The sequence below is a fragment of the Emys orbicularis genome, chromosome 19 (assembly GCF_028017835.1).
Source record: "Emys orbicularis isolate rEmyOrb1 chromosome 19, rEmyOrb1.hap1, whole genome shotgun sequence".
Taxonomy (NCBI): Eukaryota; Metazoa; Chordata; order Testudines; family Emydidae; genus Emys; species Emys orbicularis.
Genome location: NC_088701.1, coordinates 6,730,787 through 6,756,624, shown reverse-complemented (window position 1 = coordinate 6,756,624; position 25,838 = coordinate 6,730,787). Strand labels below are relative to the sequence as shown.

Sequence of the window (25,838 nt, the reverse complement as noted above, 5' to 3'; positions counted from 1 at the left end):
GGGCTGCTCACATTCACAGCCTAGATTCAAAAGGCAGCATTTTATTTCCAAAGGAAGCTAAAAATCCAAAACCCACCGGGGAGATTCCCTCTCCCAGCACCTCCATCCCAGCCTGTAACCGACTCCCAGATCTCCCCCCGCCGGTGTAAGATACCCCCAAACCAGACACCCCGCAGAGAGCAGTGGGGGTGGGGAAATACGGTCAGTTTCTACCTGGGAAAAAAAAAATAAAAAAAACAGATCTCTCTCTTTTTTTCCCTTCCTAAAACCTGGAAACATTCAAAGCTCGGAGAGTTAAAATTCCTGGCACTGGGGGGGAGGGGAAGGGAGGTGTCACCGGGGATGGCGGGGGCTGATGTAGGGTAAGTTAGCCCAGCCCAGCCCCACGCCTGGATTTTTAAAACCTCTTAGCCCTCTACCCCACACACCCCCCACGTCCCCCAACGGAAAATAAGGTTTAATTTACTTATTTATTTTTAATTAAAAAAAAACAAAAAAAGGAGCCCAACCCCCCCACCCCCAAGTTTATAAAATGAGACAAGATTTCCCTCCTTCTTCCTCTTTCCAGAGTGGTGGTGGGGGGCTGGGATTTTGTCTCCCCCTTGGGGGGATTCAAAGTTATTCCGGAAGCCAGGATGTTGATCTGCCATGTCGGTGGGTGTTGGGGCATCTTTGCTCCACACCCTGCTCCCAGAAGCCTTTGCAAATAGCCATGAAGATCTGGGGGGGATTTGATGGCAAAAAACGCCCCCCGCCCCCCTCCTTCAAAAACTAAAAGCCACCAATAAAGCCGGCCAGGACGGTGGGGGTGCAGCACGTGTGGACTGAGAGGCAGTGTGGGGGTAACCGGATCAGTGTGAGGGGGTGGAAAGTAACCAATGGGAGCTGAGTGTGTGTGTGTGTGTGTGTGTGTGGGAATCTGTTTAAACCCCAGGTGAGGGGGGATGAGGAGAGCTGCTCGGGGGGGCTGCAGGCTTGTGATGGTGGGGGGGGGGAAGCATGTGCAAGTGGGGGGATCAGGGGTGCGCATGGGAGAATTTAGACTCCTGCCCTTCTCTACTGTCATTTACTTAGTACAGGTTTAGAATAAGGGGTCTCCCGCTCCCCCCGCAAACCAGATCCAGGCAAATCCCTACCCCCCCCACCCACAAAAATAAAACACACAGGCAAGGAACTCTGGTCTTTCTGCTGATCAAATCCAACCCCGCCCCCACCTGCTCCGCGCGCGCCCTCCCGGGGTGGGGCCGCTGGCCCTAGAACTCAGCAAACTCCTTGGCGCACTTCTCAGTGATCGAGACCCGGATCTCCTCTTCCTCGTAGTCGTCGAAGTTACTCGTGTCGCCAGGGCCTTTGCACTTTGGTATAAAGGGAGCTTCCACCTGCAAAGGGAGGGGAGGGGGAAGTTGGGGACGAGGTGAGGGATCAATATTTGTATACCCCCCACTCCTGGGTCTGCTAGGGGCGCATGATCAGGCCCCAACTTTGTAACAAGGCAGGCAAGGATCAGCCCCACCCCCCACTATCCAGCCAGAAACCCTCACACTTTGCAATCATGGAAGGGGGAGCCCATGACCCCGCTTAGGAGCCCAGAATCAGGGCCCCCAGCACTCTTAAGGGATACAGAATCAGGCCCCTTAGCAACCAGGTGAGGGATGCAGAATCAGCGCCTCCTCAAGTCCCCTTTTATCTAGCCAGAATCCCCTCCTCTCACTTTGCAATCAGGGAAGGGCAGAGGGTCATGAGCCCCTTGGATCCCCGTAAAAGCCCCCACTTGCATCATCAGTAGGGTTTTAATCAGGACCTTCAGCACAGCCCTCTCCCACCTGAGCTAGAAGAATAACGCCATTAGCTGGCAGCAGCAGTAGTAGGCTGTTATCCTCAGCGGGTGGGGACAGGACCATGCTTTTCCCGCCATGTTACGAACAGGTGACTGAGGGCTCCTTACTTTAAACCAATGCTGGGTGAACATATTTCCCCCTAGTGGTTGGATCCAGCCACAACACCCTGCTACAGAGTCCCAGAAACCAATGCGCTCCTATAGGCTTGGGCACTGATGATCCCAGGTTCAATTCCTGCTGACGGAGGTTGCACACATGTGGAAGTTATCCAGGCTCGCTTCTGCCCGCCGCCCCCCCCGCCACCACCCTCCTACCTTCCTCTGGTAGATGGCGATCCAGTCAGTGGTAGCAAACCACTTGTGGTTCTTGATGTCGTTGACCCCGTTCTTGAGGTTGCCAAAGCGTTTGGTGAGGTCCACCTGCAGCAGGTTCCGGAGCAGGTCCTTCAGGTCCGAGCTGAAGTGAGACGGGAACCGGACCTGGGGTGGGGAGGAGAGACAGAGGTCTGGCTTTTACCTGCCCTGCCCTCATGGCTAGATTCATAGATAAACCTAATAATGTACAGCCCCTAGCACAGAGGGGTCCTGGGCTATGCCTGGGCGCTGAGGCACTACCATAATACACCTAATATGTACATCACCTAGCACAATGGGGTCCTGACCCATGACTGGGGCTTGTAGGCACTATCATAATATATACCTCATAATAAATAACAAGCCCTTTAAAAACACTCCAGGACAATGAGTGGATGAGAAGTGGGGGCGCTACTGAGGACTGACACAGGAGCTGAAATGGTTAATTAGCAGCCGCCCCCCAACTCTTATTGACCATTTTTCCTCCACAGATCTCAAAGCAGGGCTGCCGCATCACTATCCTCATTTTACGTAAGGGGAAACCGAGGCACAGGGAGACGTGACTTGCCCAAGGTCACTCAGCAGGCTGGTAGGAGAACCGGGAACAGAACCCAGGCCTGTTGAGTTCCCCACTAGCTTTAAAGCTGACTGTGTCCGACACGAGTTCTTGGAGATCCTTGGCGAGAAAGCGCTGGGGTGGGCAGAGGATTATTATGGGCTCTTGGTTACTATGGCGATGAGTGCTCTACCAGTGCCTGGAGATGACTGATGTGTTTAAGGAATGTTTAGTCTTGCAGTGTAGCAGGGTTGTGGAGGGTTTTGCAACTCACAACAGTGTACAAGAAAACCAAAGGCACCTGTTCCAGGAGTCCCCATGAGAGTTACAGGGTGGTGGGGTGGGGGATGGAGTCCATGTGTTGGGGAAATAGGGGCACGTGGCGAGAGAGGGTCCATGTGTGGTGGACACAATGGGGATGATGTCCATGCATTGGAGAACAGGGGTACGTGGCAAGGGAGGGTCTATGTGTTGGGGTGCAGGGGGAATGGGGTACATGACAGGGAGGATGCCCACGTGTTGGGGATTGGGGGAGCATGGGAGGGCATGAGCATGTCGAGGGTGCGAGCACCTCTCTGATCAGTCGCTGAAACTTGGCACCCCCCTTTACCTGGCAATCCCCGCCCCCCCAAATCACACAAGTGTCCCCTCCCCCAGCCCAAATACCTTGCCAGAGACGATCTTCTCATAGATCTGAATGGGCTGGTCCGCGAAGAACGGGGGGTAACCAGCCGCCATCTCGTAGATGAGGACGCCCAGGGCCCACCAGTCCACAGCCTTGTTATAACCCTGCCCGGGGAAAGCAGGCCAGGGTCACGCACCAAACATTTGGGGGTAGGGGGAACCACCTGGTGGCCAGGGATCAGATGGAGATCAGGCAGTGGAGAGGCCCTCCCCAGCTCACCTTGCTGAGGATGATCTCGGGGGCCAGGTATTCCGGGGTCCCACACAGAGTCCAGGTTCGGCCTTTCACCCGCTTGGCAAAACCAAAATCCGTCACCTGGAGCCAAAACACAGAGAGGGGAGAAGCTGGATCAGCCTGGAGGCTGTGACAGCAGAAGGGGAAGGGGGGAGAGATAGCTCAGTGGTTTGAGCATTAGCCTGCTAAACCCAGAGTTATGAGTTCAATCCTTGAGGGGGCCATTTAGGGAACTGGGGTAAAAATCTGTCTGGGGATTGGTCCTGCTTTGAGCAGGGGGTTGGACTAGATGACCTCCTGAGGTCCCTTCCAACCCTGGGATTCTATGATAATTGATGTATTCTGGCTATGTTACATTTCTGGGGGTGTCTTGGCTTTGGGAAGGGGATGGCAGCAGAGAGAGACTTGGGCAGGGAGGAGATCACTGCAGGGAGCCAGGAGCCAGCGCTGGGATGGGGAAGGGAATGGGCGTGGGGGCAGCCTCACCTCGATGTAGCCCTGCTGGTCTATCAGGAGATTCTCTGGCTTCAGGTCTCGGTAGATGAGATCCAGCGAGTGCAGATACTCAAAGGTCAGGACGATCTGAGCAGCGTAGAACCGGGCGTGAGGTTCACTGCAATGAGGTGGGAGGAGAACGTGGGCATCCCAGGCCAGATCCGCCCCCTATCAGCCAGCCCAGCACCCTCGGCCCCCTGCCACCCCCACCTTCACCTTCCTTATAGATCCCTGACTCCATCTACCCTGGCAAGATGCCCCAACTCTTCTAGGCCTGGTGGCCCCATCTGCCCAGCCAGACCACTAGCCCTAGCACACACATCCCATCCATCATTGCTAGACCCCTGACTCCATCCAGCCTGGCAACCCAGGGCAAGCCCCTCCCAGACCAGCATCTCCCCCCAGCCCCAACACACACACCCATGGACCCCCAGCTCCATCCAGCCTGGGCCCATCTAGCCCTGGCATCCCTGCCACTGACTGTGGCTAGTGCTGGCAGAAGACCTCAGCAGCCCTCCACATGGGGAATCCCTTCCTGACCAGCCCAGCTGGGGATCAGGTCACGTCCTCCAGCATGAGGATCAAAGCCAGCGTCGCTGCAGATGCTGCTAGTGGATAAAAGGTCTAGTTCTCTACTGAACTAAATCCCAAATTCACAGCTGTGGAAACTGAGGCACAGAGTGATTCTCCCCCCTTCCCACAAGAAGTGAATGGTAGAGGCAGGAATAGGACCCAGGAGTCCCGACTCCCAGTCCCTCTCCTCTAAGTGCTAGATCCCACTGTCCTCCCTGAGCCAGGGAGACAACCCAGGAGTCTAACTGCCACCCAGCTCTAACCATTAGGGACACCGTCCCCAACATTGGCTCCCATGGCAACGCTCACCTGAACCTCCCGATCCGCCGTAGGTGGGAGAACATCTCCCCTCCCGGGATGTATTCCATCACCATGTACAGATTGGAGTTATCCTAGAAGGAAATACAGCAGCAACGGAGTGCAAGGGGGCCCCCCGTCAGCGCCTGCGACACCAGGATGAAACTGCTCCCCACACCCCTGCTCTGTTATTAGCCCCATCCCTTTCCGGGCGCTAACCCCACACGTCTCCAGGGAGCCTGATGCACTGGCCTGGCTTCCACATAGCACACAATGCAGTGCACCCGCTGTCTGGGAGATAACAGCCTACTACTGCCGCCAGCTGCTGCTGTTGTTACTCCTTTAGCTCAAGGGCCAGAGGGGCTGCGCTGTGGTGCCGAAGGTCCCAGGCACACACCTGCAGTGGGAGTTGCTGCACAGACGCGGCTGGAGAACAGACTCACTAATGAGAGGACGCGAGCTTTATTTGTTTGGAGTATTTAGTGCTAGAGCCCTAGAAAATCCAACCCCTCCCCACACCTCTGGTCTAGGGGCAGGGACAGGCAGGCCCAAGAGGGATTTCCAGCTGTGACGTCTACGATCAAAGGGGAAACCCAACCTGCCGCCAGGTCGGACACCCCAGAGGAGCAGAAGCAGGAAGTGAAACTTCTCAAAAGCAGAGTGTGAAATTGACCAGGCTGGCTTCATCCTCCCTTGCGGCTGCAAAGTCAAAGAACAGCCTCCGAAGTAACTCCACTGAGCCCAACAAAGCCATTCCGCTAGGGAGACCCTACCCGGCTCAGTGGTGAGAACATGAGCACTAAGCACCCGCGCACACGCCAGCGGAGACCACTGCCCCTGCCCTCGAGCCCAGGGTCAATTTCCAGCTAGCCCTGGAGAGAGGGTCCAGGTGGGGCATGGGCTGAGCATCCCATGCTGTATGGTCGGAGGCCTTTTTCTGCAGCCAGATTAGGAGAGCAGGAGCCAAGAAGCAGAAAGTCACATCCTCACATTCCATCTAAATTATATCAGAACAATGTCATACCGGGCTGGTAAGAAGGCTCCTGTCCCAATAGTGTCCAGCATCACCAGGCAAAGAAACAGATCTTAGGATGCTCAAAGGAATCACTTAGCAGCAGTGTGGGTGTGAAATCTCTACGTCTTGATTGTTTTCCCTTGCTGGTCCCCACTTCTCTATTGTTTATCTGTCTGCTTCTTTGATTGTTTCTGTTACATAACTAATTTTGCCAGCTGTACATCAGCCAAGGTGGTGGTGTACGACTGGGTAAAGAATTGTTTCACACTACCTTAGGATTGGTCAGAGAATTATTTTGTAATACTTCCGTAAAATGATTGGTTAAAGTAGAGCTAAGCAGGACTCAAGTTTCACTATATAAACTGGGGTCCAAAAGGAAGTTCTGGGGAATCAACTCCAGGACACAGCCCAGCATCAGCGCTGCCAGACCTCAACACCCTGCCAATGACACCATGCAGAACCTGGAGTCCCAGGAAAGTTTGTCTGCCTTATTGGGAGTGATGGGCATTGTATGAGTAGCGTGTGTATTCTGTTCTGGTAATTGTGACAAAGTGGGGGGGTTTCTTGTTTTTTTCATTCGTTTGCAGAGGGGGTGGGACACAGTTTCCCTGGGTGTTACTGGTTTAACGAGGTGATGGGAGAGGGAGTTTGTTGTTACAGAGGACCGGGGACAGAACTTGGAACCCCAGCCAATGGCCTGGAGAATGGATACCCCAGCGACTGGTGACCAGGAGGCCCAGCTCGGGAGTCACAGCTGGTTCTGGCCAGTGGGAAGACAATGGGCTGTGAAGAGAGGACCCCGGTGACCTGAACAGGTGGTTCCAGCCAGAGGACAGAAGAAAGGAGAGGCGGCCCAGGCGATCCTGTTTACCTGGAGAGAAGACAATGGACAGAGGCGGGGCTTGGGGGAGGTGATATCAGATGCCCAGCTGGGAAGCAGGGGGGCTCTGGACTGGAGAGGGAGAGCAGGCAGAGCCCATCTGGATGCAGGGAAACTGGGGTGTGCTGGGCTGAGGGAGGCCAGGCCCGAGGGCCCTGAGAGTTTCCTATGCTGTCTTCAGATGCTCAATAAACCCTCCTGTTTTACGCTGGCTGAGAGTCGCTCCGGTCTAGAGAACAGGGTTGCATCAACCCCTTTGGGGGTGGAGGCCCGGGGGGTCCAGAGCGAGTGGACTCCCTGAGGGGGCCCACGGCGAGAGACAGGTGTGCTAAGATCAGAGAGATGCGGTTCCAGGAGCTGGAGGGGCTTAACCCCCAAGAGAAAGTGGACCCCTGAGAAGGACTGTCACACTGAAGGAGGTTCCTCCCAGGGACTGCACGGGGCCAAGAGTGGGCACGACCTGTGAGTCCGTGACAGTAACTGTTAATAAACAGAAGTTAAGGATATTTCTGTGTGAGGCTCTTTCACTGGGAAAAGACCCTGCAAACCCGCAGAGTGTGAGGTGACGCCCTGAGCCCATGAAGGGTGAGGCTAGGTGCCTAAATTAAGAGGGTTACGCCTTGAGCCCCAGGAGCAGGGTAAAGGTGGGTGCCCTAGAGCGTAAGGGGAACGAAGCCTGAACCCTGCTGTCTCTAAGGGGACGAAGGGAGCTCAGCCCATCCTTGGTCTCCCTGCTCAGGCAGTTCTGGTCTGCGTGACATGGGCCTTCCTGACCCTCTACCAACTAAACAGCCCCCAACACCCTAGTGGTACCTTGATGGGGCCCAGTCAGCCCGTACCAGGCCAGACTCCTAGCTCAGCGGGGTAAATCCAGAGCAGTCACATTGATTTCAACGAAGTTCTCCCCCATTTACACCTGCGGATTCAGCCGCGAGGGATTTATTTTACGCTGGCGTAGGAGAATCGATTGGCTCAGCGAGACAGCCTGTGTAACAGCAGCCGCTGGCCCCACTGCTACTGTGTCACCCGAGAGCTACATGGCACGGAGCAGGGGTGACATTTCCATTGTAGCAGCTTCTGCAGACAAGGGACCAGAAATCAAAGCTATTTAACTCTAGAACAATGAGGGGCCCCAAGAAAACGACTCTGCCAGCACTGCCTGCTGCTAACACGCCCATCACCCTAGCCTCCAGGCTCTGCAGGGCTGCGATTTATCCTGCAGCCTCCTCTGAGCTGACGACTCTTCGTCGCTACAACCCATTAACCTCAGGCTGACAGACAGGAGACAGGTCTCCCTTCAGAGCCAGCCCCTCTTTAATCAGGCCAGCCACAGGGGGTGCTGTGGAGCTCAAAGGCACAACTATCTTTGCTCTCCCCCCTACACACAGGGTGTAGCTCACAGGCCTCAAAATCCAGGGTCAGAGAAGAGGGTCCAAGCCCCAACGCTGGGGCCTGAATTTTAGCTTTCACAGAAACTCCATCAGGAGGAAACGATCCCACGTGATGGTTTCAAAGTCTCCACAGAGCCAATTGTGCGTGAAGTTAGCACTTCCTCTGAGACTCCCCCGCAAGCCAGACCTCATGCCCGAGGGGCAGCGCATGGGAGCCAGAAACTAAAACTGACTAGGAACGAAAGCAAAACTGACCGGGGGGTGGGGGTGGGGGGAAGTATCACTGTTCAAAACCTGGAGTCAAAAGCAGAACAGAAGAGACTGAAAAAGGGGAATGATCCAAACTGATTTTTCTTAGCTCCAAACCTGATCCCAGACGGCACGCCAGGAACGTTTGTTCTCACTGTGCCCTTCGACCCCTTCAGCACAGTTCTAGTTTTAAATAGGAAACGAATCAAGGGGATTGTGGGAGTCGGGGGGGGGGGGGGGGGGAGACACAGCCCAGGGCCGGGCTGGCAAGGGAAGGACACCTACCTTGAAAGAATACTCTAGCTTGACGAGGAATGGAAAGTTGACGGCCTGAAGGATCCGTTTTTCGTTGAGGGTGTGCTCAATTTGTTTGAGCTTCACTACCTGGGAGAGAAAAGGAAATAGCAACATCAGATCTTCCTCTGTTGGCGCCTCCCACGCACTCCCCTCTCCTGCATCCCCACGCAGGGTTCAGCCCCAAATCCCTCCCCCGCACTGGGGATTCCATGGCCTCAGGCCAGATCTCCGTGGCAGCCCCCGGCGTCTCACCTTCTGTTTATCCAGGATCTTCATGGCATAGTGATTCCCGGTCTCTTTGTGTTTCACCAGCATCACCCTCCCAAATGAGCCCGTGCCCAGGGTCTTGATTCGATCAAACTGATCCAAACTGGCCGTGTTCTGGAAGGGGGAAAACAAACGTGATGGGGGGCCAGACTGGTCCTGGGGGCATCAGGAAAGAACCTGCCCGGGACAGTGGGAATTGCACTGCAAGACTGGACGGGTCTTTAATGACCAAGAGGGGGTCAGAGCTTTGGATTTTATAGCTCACCAGAAAGGCAGCCCCTCCAGGGTCAGCACTGACTGTGACGGGAGAGCGCCCCCTACTGAGCACCACTCCCTGCAGCACAGCACCCCCTAGTACCGCACTGGGGTTGTTCTTGAGAACATTGATATGAAGAATTGGCCCTGTCAACACTGGTTCTCCACTTGTGAGGTACTCCCTTCTCTTCATGTGTCATTATATAATGCCTGCATCTGTAACTTTCACTCCATGCATCTGAAGAAGTGAGGTTTTTTAGCCACAAAAGCTTATGCCCAAATACATCTGTTAGTCTTTAAGGTGCCACCGGACTCCTTGTTGGTTTTGTGGATACAGACTAACACTGCTACCCCCTGATAATTGATATGAAGAAGTAGATGTCACATTTCACCACCAGAGGGCGCCAAAGGTAACCACTACATTTTGAATGAGACACAGACAAGGGATTCCCTGCTCCTTGGGCAGAACCAAAATCTAGTTCCAGACAGGCGACCCGCCCAGCTCCATTCAGTAGGGGCTGGTGGCTTAGAGGCAGGGGAGGGGCTGGGAGTCAGGACTCCTGGGTTCTAGCCCTCGGTCTGTGAGGAGACGGAGTGAAGTGTAGTGGTCAGAGGGCAGGAGACTAGGAGTCAAAAGATCGCTTCCTAGTTCCGCCACCAAATTCCTATACCCTTGACCAAGTCCCTTTCCCCTCTGGGCCTCAGTTTCCCCATCTGTGCCATAGCATTAATGACACAGGGTGTGCGGGAGGACTAGCAAAGTGACAGTGCTTCAGAGGGACCAGCAGCTCTTCCTCAGGAATTACCCAGAACCACCCCAGGCGGGATTTCCAGTGGGGACAGACCCAGGGCTGAACCCAAAAGCTTTTCCGGCACCTACAAACTGAGGCAAAGCACAGGGCAGCAAATGGAGGCCTTTTGAACAGGGTCCCTGTTAGCACAACCCCCCTGGGAGCCAATCTGGGGCTGGGCTGGATGACCACGCTGGGGCCTTGGGAGGAGGATGGGGGAGCTGGAGACAGGCTGGATCAGGAGGAGTCCCACATGGTTAGTGTCCCCCTCCCCCAGCAGAGAGGAGTTGAACCTCCATTGTTCTCGGCCCTCCAGTTAGGAGAGGGCAGATTGGAGGATTGGGGCGGGGGGGAAGAAGAGCACTCAGTCCCGCCCCCCAGGAGCAAAAATAACCCCAGACCCTCAGCGGAGGCAGTGTGGCAAGGTGGCTCAGTGATGGGGAAAGAGATCCAGGGGGTGATTGCAGAGTAATCAGCCTAGGGCTGCAGAGGCCTTGATTGGGCGGGTGAGGGGTGATCTGGATTGGGGGCACAGTACCTGGGAGGGGTTCTCCCATTTCTTGAGGAAGTCTTCTTTGGCTTTGGCTAGGAACTCCTTCACTGTAAGGGAAACAGAAAGGGAGCAGCGTGAGGAGTCAGGAGGGGTGGGGCACCCAGCCTGGTGGACAGAGCTCCCCTTTCAGCCCCCCCCACCTCCCGGCTCAGCGAAGAGGCATGCAGGCACAAAAGGGGGCAGGGATTTTAAGCATATCAGCGGGATGGCGGTGCCTGATTGGCCACAAAGGGCGGCTCAGCTGGGGATTGGCTAGAGAGGTCCACACAGCGGCGCTCCTGCAACACCCCCACCCCCGGGCCTGCCCCTGGACACACTGAACAGCCCCGTCAGGGAGGGCTAATGCAGCTCCCAGCGCCTACCAAAGGGGCGCACTTGTGCCTCTACCCCCCTCTCGCTGAACATACCACTTGGGGGTGCCTGTTCCACGCCCCGCAACACACAACCTGCACCCCACAAGGAGACACTCGTACAACCCTCCAGTCAAACGACGTTAAGAGGCATGGATCACGTTGCCCTAATGGGAGGATACGGGATCTACTACTGCTGCCAGCAAAGGGAGTGAAGGGGGAGGAGATTCCCCCTTAGCTCAAAGGGCAGAGGCCTGTGTGTAGCCTTCTCTCAACCATGCAGGCAGCACGCACCAATGACACCAACAGCCCACAAGGGGGTACCACACACACACACACACACACACCTGCAGAAAGCAGCCGTGAAAGTCACAAATTCCAGTTGGGCTTTGCCCACAAAGGTGTTAAAATGACCAGCCGCAGCCTCCACAGCAGCAGCCTGGGAACAGCAAGTGCCCAGCTCTCTGGCATCCAACCAGGTGATCCTTCCTTCACCAGCCGGGCTCCCTGTCCTTGCGGCCAGATCCCAGAACCATGGGAGGGGGGATGGGGATTGGAGCAATCTGCAGCATCTGGAGGGATATTTGCCCCTTGTATCTTCGCTGCCTCCTGCTGCTCCCAACAGGGAAAAGTCCCGCAGCTCTTAATAGTGCAAGAGATGCCCACGGGATTTGAATGGCTGCAGCAGGGAGGCCAAGCACAGAGCAGCAGCAGGAAGTGGCTTTGAACCCAGAGCTCACCCCTGCCCCCACCATCACAGGGAAGTCTCCCCCACACCGGAGGTGTATAAAGTTAATTTCCTCCCCCGGGGATCACTGGTGATCAGACGCCAGGGAGGGGACAAGCTAAAAGCCTAGATCCAGATCTGGGTGCTCCGGTTCTTGGGGTCACGGATGCACAACCCAGGAGTCAACTCCCTGCCGCCCCAATCTCGCCACTACAACCCACTCCCGTCCCAGAGCTGGGGAGAGAACCCCAGGGCCCTAGCTCCCAGCCCCCCACTTGAATCACTAAATAGCAACACTTCTGTGGAAACCCGGGACCACCGTGCTCCAGTCCTGTCCCTGCTCTAAAGAAAGGGCTGAGAAATAGGCCAGGCGAGGGCCTGAAATGCACCAGTGAAGCAGGACAACATGCTACAGATGTGACTGATTCACTGCCGGAGGGAAGGAGACCAAGATTACGGGGATTCCCCTGATCCCACAGGATAGGGCAGGGCAGCCCTGAAAGGGTTCCAGGGATCAGCTATTTGCTGGCTAAGTACTCCCGCTCACACCCCCTTCACCCTCTCGTCTCCACACCCCATCTCCCGTGGAGCCCCACAGAGGGGGGCTGAATTCACATCTGCTTCCCCCAGCCGCACGCAGGAGCCGCGGCTCAGTCTGTCTGACCTACTTTCACTTTGTCTCCTACTCTCTCCGGATTATTTATAGAAACAGGCTTGGCTCACCAGCCACTGTCTCCCGCCATCAAGCCCAGCCCCGGGGGGGGAGGGGGTAAGAAGGGGGATCCTTGCATGGACATGGGACAGATAAGACAATTTCCTGCACTATCCTGGCCATACCTTACAGAACTAAGTTTAAGTAGCTTAGGAGTTCATTGCATTACAAAGGCAGGCGGTTATGTATTATTGTGGGACTGTATGCGACGTCTACAACGGAAACCCAGGGAAGGGTTATGGGCTTTGAGGGACCATCTGAAACTATGGGGCCTTTTAAAGTTAAGTACGTTTCCCAGGAAATCTCTAGGGGGAGGGGTATGCAAATGTAACGCCTCTGGTTATGCAAAACCTCAGCCGCTGGAAGCTGCTCCCCCAGGAGAAACCCACTGCCTGTGAGTTACCAGGCTGGAAGCGGGGTGATCTCTGGAAAGCTTATTAGCAGGCGTGTTGGTTCTTTGCTGGGTTTTAAGAGGGTTTACCTGCAATGCTTTTACCTTCAGAATCCATGTGCTTGCTAACAGCTGTGTGGTACCTTATACCCGTGGGAGACTGGGCTGTTTGTAGCCTCGGAGGAAGGAGGGCAAAGCAGGCCGGCTGATGGGGTCTGACTTGCTGGGGAACTCACAGTGTAGGCAGGGAGCTGTGCAGCCTGGAAATCCCCCAGGCAGGAAGGAGAGAGACGCAGGTCTCCGCCCAAGAGAGGTGATCACTGGGAGCCAGAAGCCTAAAGTGGTTTCTCTGGCTGGGCCATGAGGGGCAAATACAGGGGCAGTTGCCCTGACCTGCGACACCCCTCCCCCACTGTTCTTCCCTGGCAGCATCCACACCAGATCAATGCCTTGGGAGGGGAGATCAGCCATTCTGCCTTCTTCTGGAGGTCAAGGAAGACTTGTGAGGCTCTGCTAATCAGTTACATGAACTGGGGGCAGCCCCAGACAGCGATGGAGGAATCTTCTCTGCACCACCAGCCTCTAATTCACTTGGCCCAACACCAATAATTTGGTCCCTTTTTTGGCCTGTCTCATCTTAGAGTCTCCTTCTTTCTCTTCAAGGCCCTGGACCCAGGACCCCTAGAGCCGAAAGCTCTGGGATGGGGATTGTGGCTGACAGCCCCACTCCTCCAGTCCCATGGCACTTTCTACCACTCAGGTGAAGCTCGTCTGTGAGAGAGACAGAACTGCTTTGGGGGCCCGTCCAAGACGGTGGAACTGCCTGGCGCAGGATCTAAGGATCATCTTGAACTTCCCCATCTCCTGCTCCTAGTGCTATGTGCCCTCCTCTGACCAGCCTTCTCCACTATAAACACAGCCCAGCACAGGCAGATAAAAACAGTCCCTACCAAAACCAACACCTCCACTGCACACACAGCTCTCCTCCCTGGTGAGAGAATGAACCGCCGGGGACAGATGGGAGTCACCTTGCTCATGGCATGGACTGAAAAGTGCCCAAACACTGTGGTAGTGAGGGCAGGTAGGAACGTACACAGTGCCTCTGCACTGGTCAGTTTCACTCCTTCGCCAGCAGGGGTAAGACGCCATCCTGCAGGTTTCTCAGCACTGAGGCAGGACGAAGGGTTAACTGAGGCTCCAATCCCGCAGTTGAGTGTATGGACAGACCCCGGCACTAAGCCCCATTGATTTCCAGGGGGATCCCCCCCGTATAATCAATTGCAAGCTCTGGGACTTCCATTGTAAGCTCTTTGGGGCAGACACTGGGCTGTACAGAACGCAGGCACAAGGAGTCCTCGGTTGCAATCAATATCTCTGGGGGCTACTGTAATTAAAAGACCATTTAACGAGCAGCCAATTCAAATTTGGCCTCCAAAAAAGTAAGTTTTGGTGAAGCCCCCCAACGCTTTCTAAAAACAAATCTTGAAATAGTCCAATTATTTTTAAACTAAATCCCACTTGAAACAGAAGAAGGGTCCCCCACCCCTCTTGCAGCTCAGAGAGCCCTAGAGAGAAACGGACTATAAGCAGGAGTGACATTGATACCTCAGATTTCCTTTGCTCAGCTGACAGACCTACCTATCTCAGGGGTTTATATGGATGCCCAGCTCCCTAGTATCTGAGCACCTTCTATGCAAAAGCAATAGCGGGAACAGGGTAACATTTTCCACAGGGCTTATAGGCTTTAGGAGGCTGCATGCCATTGACAGTAACTCGTAAATAGTGAACGGCAAACTGGATTTTTAGAATCCTCTCGTTCTAATGACCCTGAGGTTTTGCAGCCGATCCTTTCCAGCTCAGTGGCCTTTCAGCTGAGAGAGCCCCTTTAAAGACCCATGAACGCATTTCTATTCATGTCAGTTTTGTCAGATGGCCTGAACCTGGCATATGAAACTAATTGACTGGGTCTAATTACACAATAGACTAACACACTGACCTGCGCCAGGATAAACACCAGAGGATAGCTGGCTAATGGAGAGGTTTTCATACCGCTAATCTTTTGTACCACCTTTCAAAGAACTGAGCGAAACCTTAAACTCCTTAATTCTTCTGGGAGGCAGGTACTATTCCCTTTTTTATGGGCAGGAAACTGAGGCAGGGAGCCATGACCTTGCCCACTGTTGCACAGGAAGTGGAAGAATTGAGAAAAGCAACAAGAGTCCTGACTCTCAGCCTCCGCCCCCTCTAACCATTAGACCCCACTCCTCTCACAGAGCTGGGAATAGAACCCAGGAATTCTGATTCTCAGGCCCCTGCTCTAACCACTAGATCCCACTCTCCATCCCAGAGCCAGGAATCCCAACTCCCATTCCTTACTCGGACCGCTACACTGCACTCTTGCTTATCACAATGCATCCAGTTCCCTCAAGGTATTATTCGAATACCTGGGACAGGGATCAACCCCAGTACACAGAAAGGAAAATACATGAGAAGGTCAGACCACTTAAGACCACAGATCTGGTTAACAAAGCCATTCTCTGCGGAAGGGAAATCGAGCCTGATCAAAGCCCAGCAGGGCCCAGCACCAGGGCTCTAGGGACCTGTAATTAGGAGAGATCGGAGTGATCTGGAAGAGATCTGAGTCTCCTAATCAGAGGGCAGACTGCTCTTAAAGAGACATGACAAGTTTTAGGCCCAACTTTTGTGATTACAGAAACCTAATGCACACCAGCTTCTGAGTAGCAGTTTCCAACCTCATGCTTCACCTTAGAGCCTCTGCCTTTCAAACCAGGTTCAAGTTCTCGGTTCCCATCTTCAAGGCACTCCATGGCCTGCGCCAAGGGGGATCTAAATGAGCGTACGACTTTGGCAAAAAGATAATGGCTGATAATTCTACTTCCTTGGTACAATGGCACCTACCACCATGGTGAAGTTCATCTGTGCAGGGTCTGGTTGTAGACTGTGGAACTACCTACCACATGAACCAGGGACCATCCCAAATCCAGACGCCTTTCTTTGACCTACCAGAACCTCTCAAACAACAAGACACTCCACTTCTCCTTCCAGGGAGAAGATGAGAGAACAAGCCACGTGACAAATGTGCAGTCACATCGCTTAATGCACGACTGGAAGGCATTCAGATAAGAGCAGAATAAGAACCTAGCGAGAACAGAATAGCCTTGTTTCTGAAAGCCCGTTGCAGGATCAGGGCCAGGTCCGTAAGAAAAACAACTGTGTTGCACGAAGGCCGGGGTTACAAAATGTAACACCATTTTCCCCCAATTTGGGGGGGAGGTGGGGCTAGTTTGACAAAACTTTAAAGCCCCTGCTCCCAAAACCAGCGTTGGGACCCCAGCCTTGCAAATAAACACAGGAGAAATCAGAAACAACGTGAAATCGACTAATCTAATTTCACCACGCCCCAGAGGCACAAAGGGCATTAATGGTGAAGAGCAGATTAGAGGTTTACAGGGACCGTCACCTTGGAACGCAGCCAGAATTTAAAGGCAGGCTCATTCCTCCTGCCATTTGGAGTGTAACTGACAGGGGGTCAGGGCTTCTGAAGCAAAAGCTTCCACAGCAGCCAATACTAAGTGCTTTAAAAATGGTCACTAAAAGGATCATTTCATCCACCACCAAAATGCAGCCACCTCTGGGGTGAAACAGGGCAGCTGTTTAAGGACACTGTACAACAGCAAAGAGATCCTGAAGCTACAGGTGAAAACTCAGGGAAGGAGAATGGCACCGGGGTTAACACCCACACAGATTCCGGCCTTGCGTGCCCCACGCCCCAGCGACGATTGTCCAACAGGAACGAACGTGCTGACAGCTCCTCCATGAGCTTGTTCCACTCCCCTCCTTCTTCCCCCTTAGCCCAGCATCATCACCTGCCAGCATCAATTTAGATTTTAAGCCCTGTGAGGCCCGTTCCCCCAGGCCACTAGATGCACGTTAGCAACCTGCCTCAGCCCCACTAGCTTTCTGCATTGGACGCCATTTCTGGCCATGGGAGGGTTTCCACTGGGATGACGCCTGACCAGGATGGGGGGAGGGGCGGGGCAAGCTGCAATACCACGTGAAAGAACCGTCTCTAGTGCAGCCCCGGGCCTTATTCCGATTCCAGCTACGTCCCGCCCATCTCATGCCCCCAGCTGCTCCAGATCCTGATCTCCAGCAGTGTAAACTCCATCTTCCCTGGGTGGAACCGAGGAGAATCCACTTCCTCCCCGCCCCATCCCTCCAGTGCTGGTGGCTGAAGGGTTAAATCCAGCTCTTCCCTGCCACTGGGGACCCACTGTCTCTCTCTGGTGAGCACCAAGCAGGTTTCCAAAACAAACTGTTTTATTTCCTTTAATGAGCCCAGTGGGGAAAGAGGCCCAAGGGGGCACGTGATGGGGCTGGAGCGTAAGCGATCCAGGGCCGTCTCCTGATGCGAAGTATCTAATACAACCCGGTCTGGCGCCCACGGCCTGCGTTACACCCAGCACCCTGCTAATGATTGCAGGGGTCAGTGCACGACTGTCCTGCCTCGTGCACGGCCTGGGGAAGAGAGCTGAGTACTGAGACCTTCACTGCAGTGACCCGGGGGGACAGGCCAGGTGGCTGTGGGAGCCAGGGATACGGAGCCCTGAACCCTGACATCCTCCTGCTGGATGGCCGCTGGGCGCAATGAGCTGCCAGGGTTTCACCTCCCATGGGGATTGGTTACAATGATGTCAAGCCTATGATTCGATGGCGTCGACAGGTCCCCACCAGGCCCCGCCCCATTGAGCTAGGCGCTGTACAGACAGAAGCCACGCTCCTTGCCCCAAAGAGACCACAGGCTGCTAGTAGAAACTGGCATAGATAGGCAGCGCGGCCTGGCGGCTAGGGTTCTAACCTTGGGCAAGTCACTGCCTCGCTCCAGGCCTCAGTTTCCCCTCCCCACTCAGGTCTATTTAGACTCTGCGCTCTTCAGGGTAAGGACTGTCTCTCACTAGGAGTATGTACAGCGCCCTGCACAGTGGGGCCTTGAGCTCAGTCAGGGCCTAAGAGCTACCGTAATGTAACCAGATGCAGGTAGAGGTGAGGGTTCGGGTCTCAGAGGGTAAAATTCACAGATGGGTTAAGCAGATCTCAAAGGAGCCGACCACTGACCAGAACTGGCTTGTGCCTTGCGATTTCCCCTGAGCCACAACCCAGGAGGGCAGGGAAAATCTGGATGACAGCAGAATTCACCTCCTGCCTCTAAAAGACATGGGATGAATTGCGGCTCTCTCCCCAGCAGAGCCAGTGGTCTCTGCTGGGGAGAGGCCCTGGGCCCAGAATAGCAGGGGGACAGTGGGTTGGGAGGAAGGGGGCACGGCAGAGCTATATGGGGGGGGGGGGTCAGGATCACCGTGTGCCTGCCGGGAGCCATCAGCTCCCCTTTGCAGAGAGGAAGGAAGGGACGGACGCTGGCACTTCAAGCCATCAGGGATACTAAGGGAGGGGAGATGACCACATGTCCTGCCTGGGATCCCCTCCCCAAAAGCCCCCCCCTTACCATCCATGCTGTGGCCCACGGAGGCCGCCGGCTGCGGTTAGGAGGTCATGGCAGGCGGAAAGGGAGGTCTGGCCTGGCGCCTCGTGGGGGACTTTGTCCCAGGCAGCAGGAGCAAACACGACCTCTGCTTCGACCCCGGCTTCTCCGGCAAGCCGAGGAGAGACCCGAGCCAGCACAGGGCCCAGTGCAGCTCCAGGGCGTGTCTGTGGCGCCACCTCTCCCTCGGCTGCATCGGAGGGGCCGGGTTTATGCCAGGCTGGAGGGCCCCATCACGCTGCCCGGATCCTCCGGTGACAGCTGCCTTCAAGCTCCCTTGGCGCAGGGGGTCTGTGCCCGTTAGCACCTATTGCCCCTGAATCCAGCAGTATCCGCCCCCAAGGTCAGCCTTGCCCCGGACTCCTGGGTTCCCGTTTGCCGTTAGAGGTGGATCTGTCAGCGCCGCCAATCCCACCTGCCTGGCGATGGAGGCAGCAACGAGGCGAGGGCAAACCCCCGAAGTGTCCCTTCACTGCCCCGGTAAGTGGGGCAGCTGGTTCCGGAAAGAGCGCCTGCCACCAGCCCTTCCGTGGGTTCTGAGCTCTCGATGCGAGGACGCGCTCCAGGAAGGGGGTTGGGGAGGACAGGGACAGAGCCAATCATGTAGTGCAGTGCAAATAAAGCGAGACAACATTCACGCAGCGATGCTCCAGGGGTCTATTTATACACAACAACTGCAGCTCCTCCCCCCCCCACACACGCTGCTCTAACTGGGTTCTTACCCCATCACCCATAACCCCTTGGGGCATCTGGACACTGCCCTGATCCACTACTGGAGGAGGAAGAGAGGATCCCCCAACTCCTCTCCCCGCCCACTTCAGCTGCCTCATTGTAACTCCTGATCCCCCCCATGACCTATGGAAGCCCTTCTCTATCCTCCCATCCTGAGGATCTCAAAGCACGTTAGGACGCCCATGGCAAGCGACCAATCCCAGTTTACAGGTGAGGAAACTGAGGCAGAGAGAAGGAAAGGAATCTTGCTGAAGGCCCATGGCAGGACAGTGGCAAAAGGGGAACAGAACCCAGGAATCCTGGTTCTCCGCACCTCCTTTGCTAAGCAATACACCACCCCTCCCTGCCTCGTGCTGGGAATAGAGCCCAGGAGTCCTGTCTCCAAGCCCCCCGCCCCTTTCCTGCTCTAACGCACTAGATCATGCCCCTCTATAGGGCACCCCACAAAGCAGAGATGCTAAACAGGGATCCTTCATCCAGGCTACTGGACACAGACACACCCTCGGGTTCTCTCTGGCTTGCCACTGCCAAGCCGGCAATACCTGGAGTCACCACTAGGGGTCTCCCCTAAGTTCTGGCCTGGAGTGGCATGGAAGGCACCTGAAGTAACCCTGCTACTGTCCACACACAAACGCCTCTGACCCCAGTTGGGAGGTGCTAGCCGGCCTAGTTGGGGGTAGGCTCTACTTTTACTCCGGCTGGAACCCACCCACTTTGCAGAGGCTAAACCCTTGTGTGCCGACAGTCCCCCAATGCCTTCCCACAATTCCCCTGCAGGGCAGACAAGTTCTCCCGCGGTTGCCAGGGAAAGAATCTGAGCGTCTCAGCACAAAGAGCCCTGCGATTCCCCCCCGGAACAAGCACAGAGCCAGTGAGGACACAGTTACTCAAACGGGTGGCTGCTCAGACCCAGACTAGGCTACCAGGGGGCGGATCAGCCTGGCTAACTCTGGCGCAAAGACCCACCCATAGGCTCCCAGGAGCTGGCTTAGCCCTGAGAAACTTGCCATTGACCAGCGCAAGACCAAAGCTAGCCAGGTCCAGAGGGAGTCCAAAGGGTTAAGACAGCCACTGTTTCGGTCAACACCAAGGATTGAACCGGGGACCTGCGCAGAGCTAAAGGCCAGAGTCTTTACAGCTTTTCATCACAGCCAGGCTCTGTAGCTGGGGTGGAAACAGACTCGCAGCGTTTATGAGTCAGGGACACACAACGCACACGAGGTTACACTCGCCCCTCCTCCCCCAAGGGAGCATGGGCCAGGGTGGTTAAAAGCTCCAGCGGATGCCAAGAAAGCCAAATGCCTCCTGCTGCCTGGCCATCCCCGGGCATGTAACTGTACCCTCATGCCAAGAGAGAAGGTCAAAGACATGACTTGAAATCCCTTCCTGCCCCCCTCTCCTTCACACGCTGGCTCATCCCTAAGCACGTTCATTATCTACACATGGGACTCATGGCTGCCACCTCAGGGGCGGGTCATGGCAGCTGGTCAACAGCGCACAGCAATGCTGCATGGGGACTGCTCACCCAGCTCCCAAATGCAGCTGCTTCTGGGGTGGGGACAGCAGCTGGTTAACAGGCACATTGCGGTGCAGAAGAGTGAAGGATCCAAGACACTGGGAGGTGGACTTCGGAGGAGGTGGCGAACCCTTAACCACGCTGGGATTTGGTCAGGGTTATTGTGGGACCTGCTCCAATGCCCAGTTTGGTAACGGGGCGTCTTGACGTTGCTTTGGATAAGCCAAGAGCGCTCAGGAGGCCTGACTGACTGTGAGTTCAGCCAAGTCATTTTCCAGCTCTGTAAACTGGGGCTGAGGACTGTGCTGGGGGGCAGAGTTCATTCACAAAAGTGCTGACAAGTTCCTTGGCTAGAGGCTGGCGAACATCATGAAGGATGAGCTGGCCACTGTGGCCACCTGGACTAGTCAATCCGAGGGCTGGCAATCCCAGCGCTGGGCATCCCGCCCCCTCCCCCACTCCTGCATTTCTGACGAGAAGCCCGACTTTCTCAACTCTGGGATATTGCCAGGATCTTTCCCTCCTTGGCAAACGCTGCCCGGATCCCCCCATCCAGAGAGCGCCAGGCTACAGCCGGATCCTGTACGGGGCTGCTGGAGTTTCCGATCCCGATGCCACGCTGCCCCACCCCCACTATCGGAACAGATGAAGGACAGCACTTTTGCCCCAGGCCTGGAAAGCTGACGGAGCAGCAGCCCCGATCGATTTCCCAGTGGCCGGATTTAATGCCACACTCAATAAACACAGCTCTGGAGCCGATCCATGTGTGTGAGGGGAGGGGCCAAAGCTAAAAGCAGGAGAGCGCCCCGCCCTCTTTGATCAATCCCTCGCCCAGCTGTACCTCAGAGGCAGATCAGCTGGGAGACGTGTCAGGCTGGCTTAGTTTCCAAGGAGGGGAAGCTGCTTTCTGCTGCTCTGAGACAAGGGAAGCAGCAGCAACGGATCTGGCAGGGGAAGTGGGGACTGGAATAGCATAAGGGGAAATTCGTCCGCCACCAGCCAGAGATCCGTTAGCCAGAAGGACCTTCGCCTGCAAGGGAAAGGCTGGAAGCTCCCTCCCCGGGGATGCTTAATACCAGAACAATCCTGTACTACCCCTCAGCACAGATACCCCTGCTCCGACCACTGGACTGGGGGCATTGGGCTCAGCTCTGACGGAGGGGAGAGAGCAGCCCCCACGCTGCTCCCCGCAGCACAGCGCCCTCTGGTGCCACACTGGAGCACTGGCGTGAGTGCGGGCTGACTGCAAAAAGAGAGTGCCGCCTACCGAGCTCCCATCCTGCAGCACATCGCCCCCTAGTGCAGCACTGGCTGCGAGGCGCAGTGCCCCCCCGCAACTCAGCACCCCCGAGCTGCACGCTGGGGCATTAGCGTCAGCCCCCCCACCGCTGCGGCACGCTGCGGTTCCTAGGAGAGCTCCCAGGCATGACGGTTGGGAAACGGACCCCACTTCCTCCTCAACCCCCCGCAGAGCATCCAGCTTCCCGGTGGCTTGAATATTCACCACCAAGGCAACAGACCCCAGCGTGCTTTGCCACCTGCGGGCGAGGAAAGAGGCGATTGCAGGCAGCAAGGGGTTAATGCCAAGAAGCAGACTCTCAGTTACCCAAGGTCAGAGAGGAGCCAGCTCTGTTTCAGATGGTTAAAACTCCTCCTCTCAGCTAGAGTCCTGTGAGCTTCCCCCCCCCCACCACAGCGCCTCCTAGCTGCAGCGGGTAAACAGAGCACAGACCAGGAGGGTCAGCTCGTGGGGGGAGCGAGGGGGGTGCACATCTTTGCGACACGGATCCTAGGTGGGAATCAGGCTCCAGGTCGGCAGAGCAATTTAGTCTAACTCCACAGCACTTTGAGATGCCAACTGGTTTCACGCAGGGGCTGCCGGCCCGGTTCCTAGTGGGAATTGCCCCGATTTCTAGTGCCAGTCCAGTAGCAGCCTCAGATGAGGAGGAAGCAGGGTCTGGCACCAGGGGCCCCTCGCCCCAGCCACCGGGAGGGTCCCTCCAGGGCAGACAGCGCACGGATGGCAGACGTGCTGGGGTTCTCGGCTGGGAGAGCCAGGGCTGCTGATCTAGTGTGAAATTAACCAAGGGCAACAATACAAAGCCTGGATGTCTGAGACAAAGAGGTGGGTGGGAACCAGCAGAAGGAGATTTGGTTGCTACTGGGCAGTGATTTATGAGGAGTCTGCTCACCTCCAGCCAGTCAACAGTTACTCCAGATCACAGCTGGATGGGCGGCTGTGGTGTAACTAACACACAGAGGGTCCATCCCCTTTAACAGGCAGCAGCTAGCAAAGAAGGCAACACCCCCATAGGGCCCCTCCTACTCCCTCCTGACAGTTTCCAGACCCAGCATGGGTTTGCTAACTGCTGATGTTCCACCCAGGAGCTTCTGCAGCGGTGCCCGCAAGGCGAAGCAGAGCAACCCCCCAATGCCCTGCGCCGGTATCAGTGCCTTGCTCTGCTGGGTCAGAGAAGTGGGCAGAAGCAGCGCCAACCAGTGGATCAGATCCTGGCTTGGGAATCAGGAGACCTGGGTTCTAGTCCTGGCTCTGCCACTGACTTGCCATGAGACCCTGGAGATGTCGCTTTGTGCCTCAGTTTCCTCATTCATACACTGGGGATGATAGCCCTGCCTCACAGGCAGGTTGTAAGGATAAATGCATTGACTGAGGTGCTTAGATGCTACAGTGAGGGGCCCTCAGAAGTACCTTAGATCAAGAGAATAAACCCATGAGTCCTGGTTCCCAGCCTCCCTGCTCTAACCACTAGACCCCACTCCCCTCCCAGAGCCAGGGAGAGAACCCAGGAGTCCCGACTCCTGGTGCTACCAAACTGTGGCATGTGGTCCTCACTCACTAGGCTATCAAGAAGTCAAAGCTTCCCCCCCACGCCATGCCCGCTTGATCTGGAGGCAGCCCTCGGAAGGCCGAGACAGCAGAGGGTTAAAGGTGCTAAAGAAGCCGCTGGCATCAGGTGCTTTAACAATCTGCTATTTTAATCCTGGCTGCCCTGGCAAGGCACTATTGTTACAACCTTGTTTGAACATCCAGCCCGGGGCCTGGGATTGGCGGGCGGGTCAGAGATAGCTCATCCCCGCATCCTCCCTCCCCTCCCCCACCGAGTTAGCCCAGAGCCCCCAGTAGAGGGAGCAGAGCCACTTAGCGACGCGTGGGGATTTCCAGATCCCCCATGGGAATCCCACCCACCCAAAACTATGGCCAGGGCCACCGAGTCGGGATGTGACCTCGACCCAGGCGTCTGTGCAGTTAATTCAAGAGTACGAGCTGATCAACGCCCAGGTAACACTTGACAGGCTGCAAATAGGGAGGGGGCGAGTTTTCATCTCTGATGAGTCACAGCTGGGAAGGGGAGGATAAAAGGAGGGAATGAGGGAAAGGAAGAGGGAGCGTGAAAGAGAAGGAGGAAGTGAATGTGGATGAGAAGGAAAGAGTGAGACAGGATGTCAGAGAGGAAGTGTAAGTGACACATGAGAGGGCACAAATCTGTCCCAGCAGCACAGGGAAGTAGCCATGACTATCCCACGGAGGGGAGCCAGTGGGTCCTTGTCCCACTCAGGGCAAAGGGATCCGAGCGCCCAGCCTCCCACCCACACCAAAGGCCTGCAGCTTCCCAGGCGCCGTGGGAGGAACGGGAGGTGCCACACACCAGGGACTGGCCTTTGGAATGGAGGGAGAGTGGGAATAGAGAGGGGAAGAAAGACAGAGAGGGAGTAATGAGGAAGAGAAGAATCCATAGACCCCACTCCCTTCCCAGAGCTGGGGACAGAACCCAGGAGTCCTGACGCCCAGGCCCCTGCTCTAACCGTTAAACCAGTATGAAGACTGGGAGCCAGGACTCCTGGGTTCCATAGCCAGCTCCGCCCCCAATTTGGCGAGACTTTAGGCAAGTCACTTCCCCCTCTGTGCGCGGCAGTTTCCCCCCCATCACAAAACAAAGACAATCTCTCCCTTCAGAGGGGTTGTGTGTGTGGGGAGATTAGCTACCATCGGCAGAACAGCGAGAGCCAATGGAGCAGCGCATGCCGCAGAAACTGGTTTGGACGCCCGGCGCAGACACTCAGCGAGGAGAGAAGTCACACTCGGCTTGGCGGGTTTAGCCCTCCTGACATAAGAGCTGCCATCTCCAGACCCCACATCCCACCCCGTGCCTCCACAGCGCCACCATCAGCTCAGCATGGCAAGAGGCTCGCGTGGCCAGCGCAACACGGCCGATGGCTCAGGAGTGGCAGGAAGACGAGCCCCTTGACGTCAAGCTGCTGCCAGCGGTGACTGGGAACCGAGAGCTCCTAAGGCCTCATCCGCTGGGTGAGCTTCCCCCTCACCTCGACCCTGCCCCGCAGGGAACCTTTCCGGGGGAAGCTGGGCAGACCAGACTCAATCCGTGGCCTCCCCACAGAAGCCACCACAAACTTCAATGGCGCCTGCATCACAGGAGACCCCCTCCACCCGCATCCCCACTAGGACTCAGACGCTGCATCTCTTTCCCCCAGCACCGAATCACGGCATCCCGACCCCCCGGGATCTGGGGCTGCATGTGGTCCTACCCCCAGGGCTCCCATCCCAACTCACTCTGCTCATTCCAGGCAGCAGTGTGCTCGGACACATGGGCCGTCTCGCTGCCGGCAGGGGCCCCCGCCTCACTGCGCGGCCCCCAGTAGAAGATCCGCCCAGCCAGACTCTCCAGCTTCTGAAGCGGTGACATCTTAGCGCCTTTGTTCCTGCTGGGGTTGGGGCAGGTCATTTCTGCTCCATGGCTCATGTTTCCCTTCATTTATTTATCTCCCTCTCTCCCCGGCCCTCACAACCAGAGTCGACGCGAAGCTCGGCCCCAATCCAGGAATCCTCCGGCCTTGGCCATTTCCCAGCAGCGGAGAAGACAGCAGGATCAGGGACTAGAGGAACGGCCCCAAGCCTCAGCAAAACTCCTCCACTCCTGACAGAGACAGGGGGCTTGAGCTGATTGCTCTTGACTTCTAACCGGGAGAGAGAATTTCCATCCAACAGCTCCCCCGCCCTGCAGCAGCCCCAGAGCGTGGCTGTCAACTCAGAGACCGGCGCGCGACTCTTCAGGGCCGGCCAGTCACATCCATGCACACTCC

At 56.0% G+C, this 25,838-nt stretch overlaps 1 protein-coding gene across 2 annotated transcripts; it reads right to left on the bottom strand.

Annotated features, from left to right (window-relative positions):
* Nucleotides 1-1,253: 1,253 nt before the first annotated feature.
* On the bottom strand, nt 1,254-25,510 carry LOC135891850 (cAMP-dependent protein kinase catalytic subunit alpha). 2 transcript variants are annotated; one of them, XM_065419522.1, is made up of 10 exons: nt 25,309-25,510; nt 10,715-10,776; nt 9,116-9,244; nt 8,852-8,950; nt 5,044-5,126; nt 4,153-4,279; nt 3,652-3,747; nt 3,414-3,536; nt 2,153-2,317; nt 1,254-1,379 (listed from the first exon to the last, which is right to left on the bottom strand). In XM_065419522.1, exons 1-10 carry the CDS (start codon nt 25,508-25,510, stop codon nt 1,254-1,256), a joined length of 1,212 nt encoding a protein of 403 aa, XP_065275594.1. The 2 variants fall into 2 exon arrangements, with proteins under 2 accessions (XP_065275594.1, XP_065275595.1); XM_065419523.1 differs by lacking the exon at nt 25,309-25,510 and adding an exon at nt 14,145-14,154.
* Nucleotides 25,511-25,838: the final 328 nt, after the last annotated feature.

Coding starts and splice junctions, on each gene's coding strand:
- LOC135891850 (XM_065419522.1), bottom strand. CDS start 25,510: ATGAAGGGAAACATGAGCCATGGAGCAGAAATGACCTGCCCCAACCCC. Junction 3,748..4,152: donor ACCAGCAGGGCTACATCGAG/GTGAGGCTGCCC, acceptor TTTTGGCTCCAG/GTGACGGATTTTGGTTTTGC. Junction 2,318..3,413: donor AGAAGATCGTCTCTGGCAAG/GTATTTGGGCTG, acceptor TCCCCACCCCAG/GTCCGGTTCCCGTCTCACTT.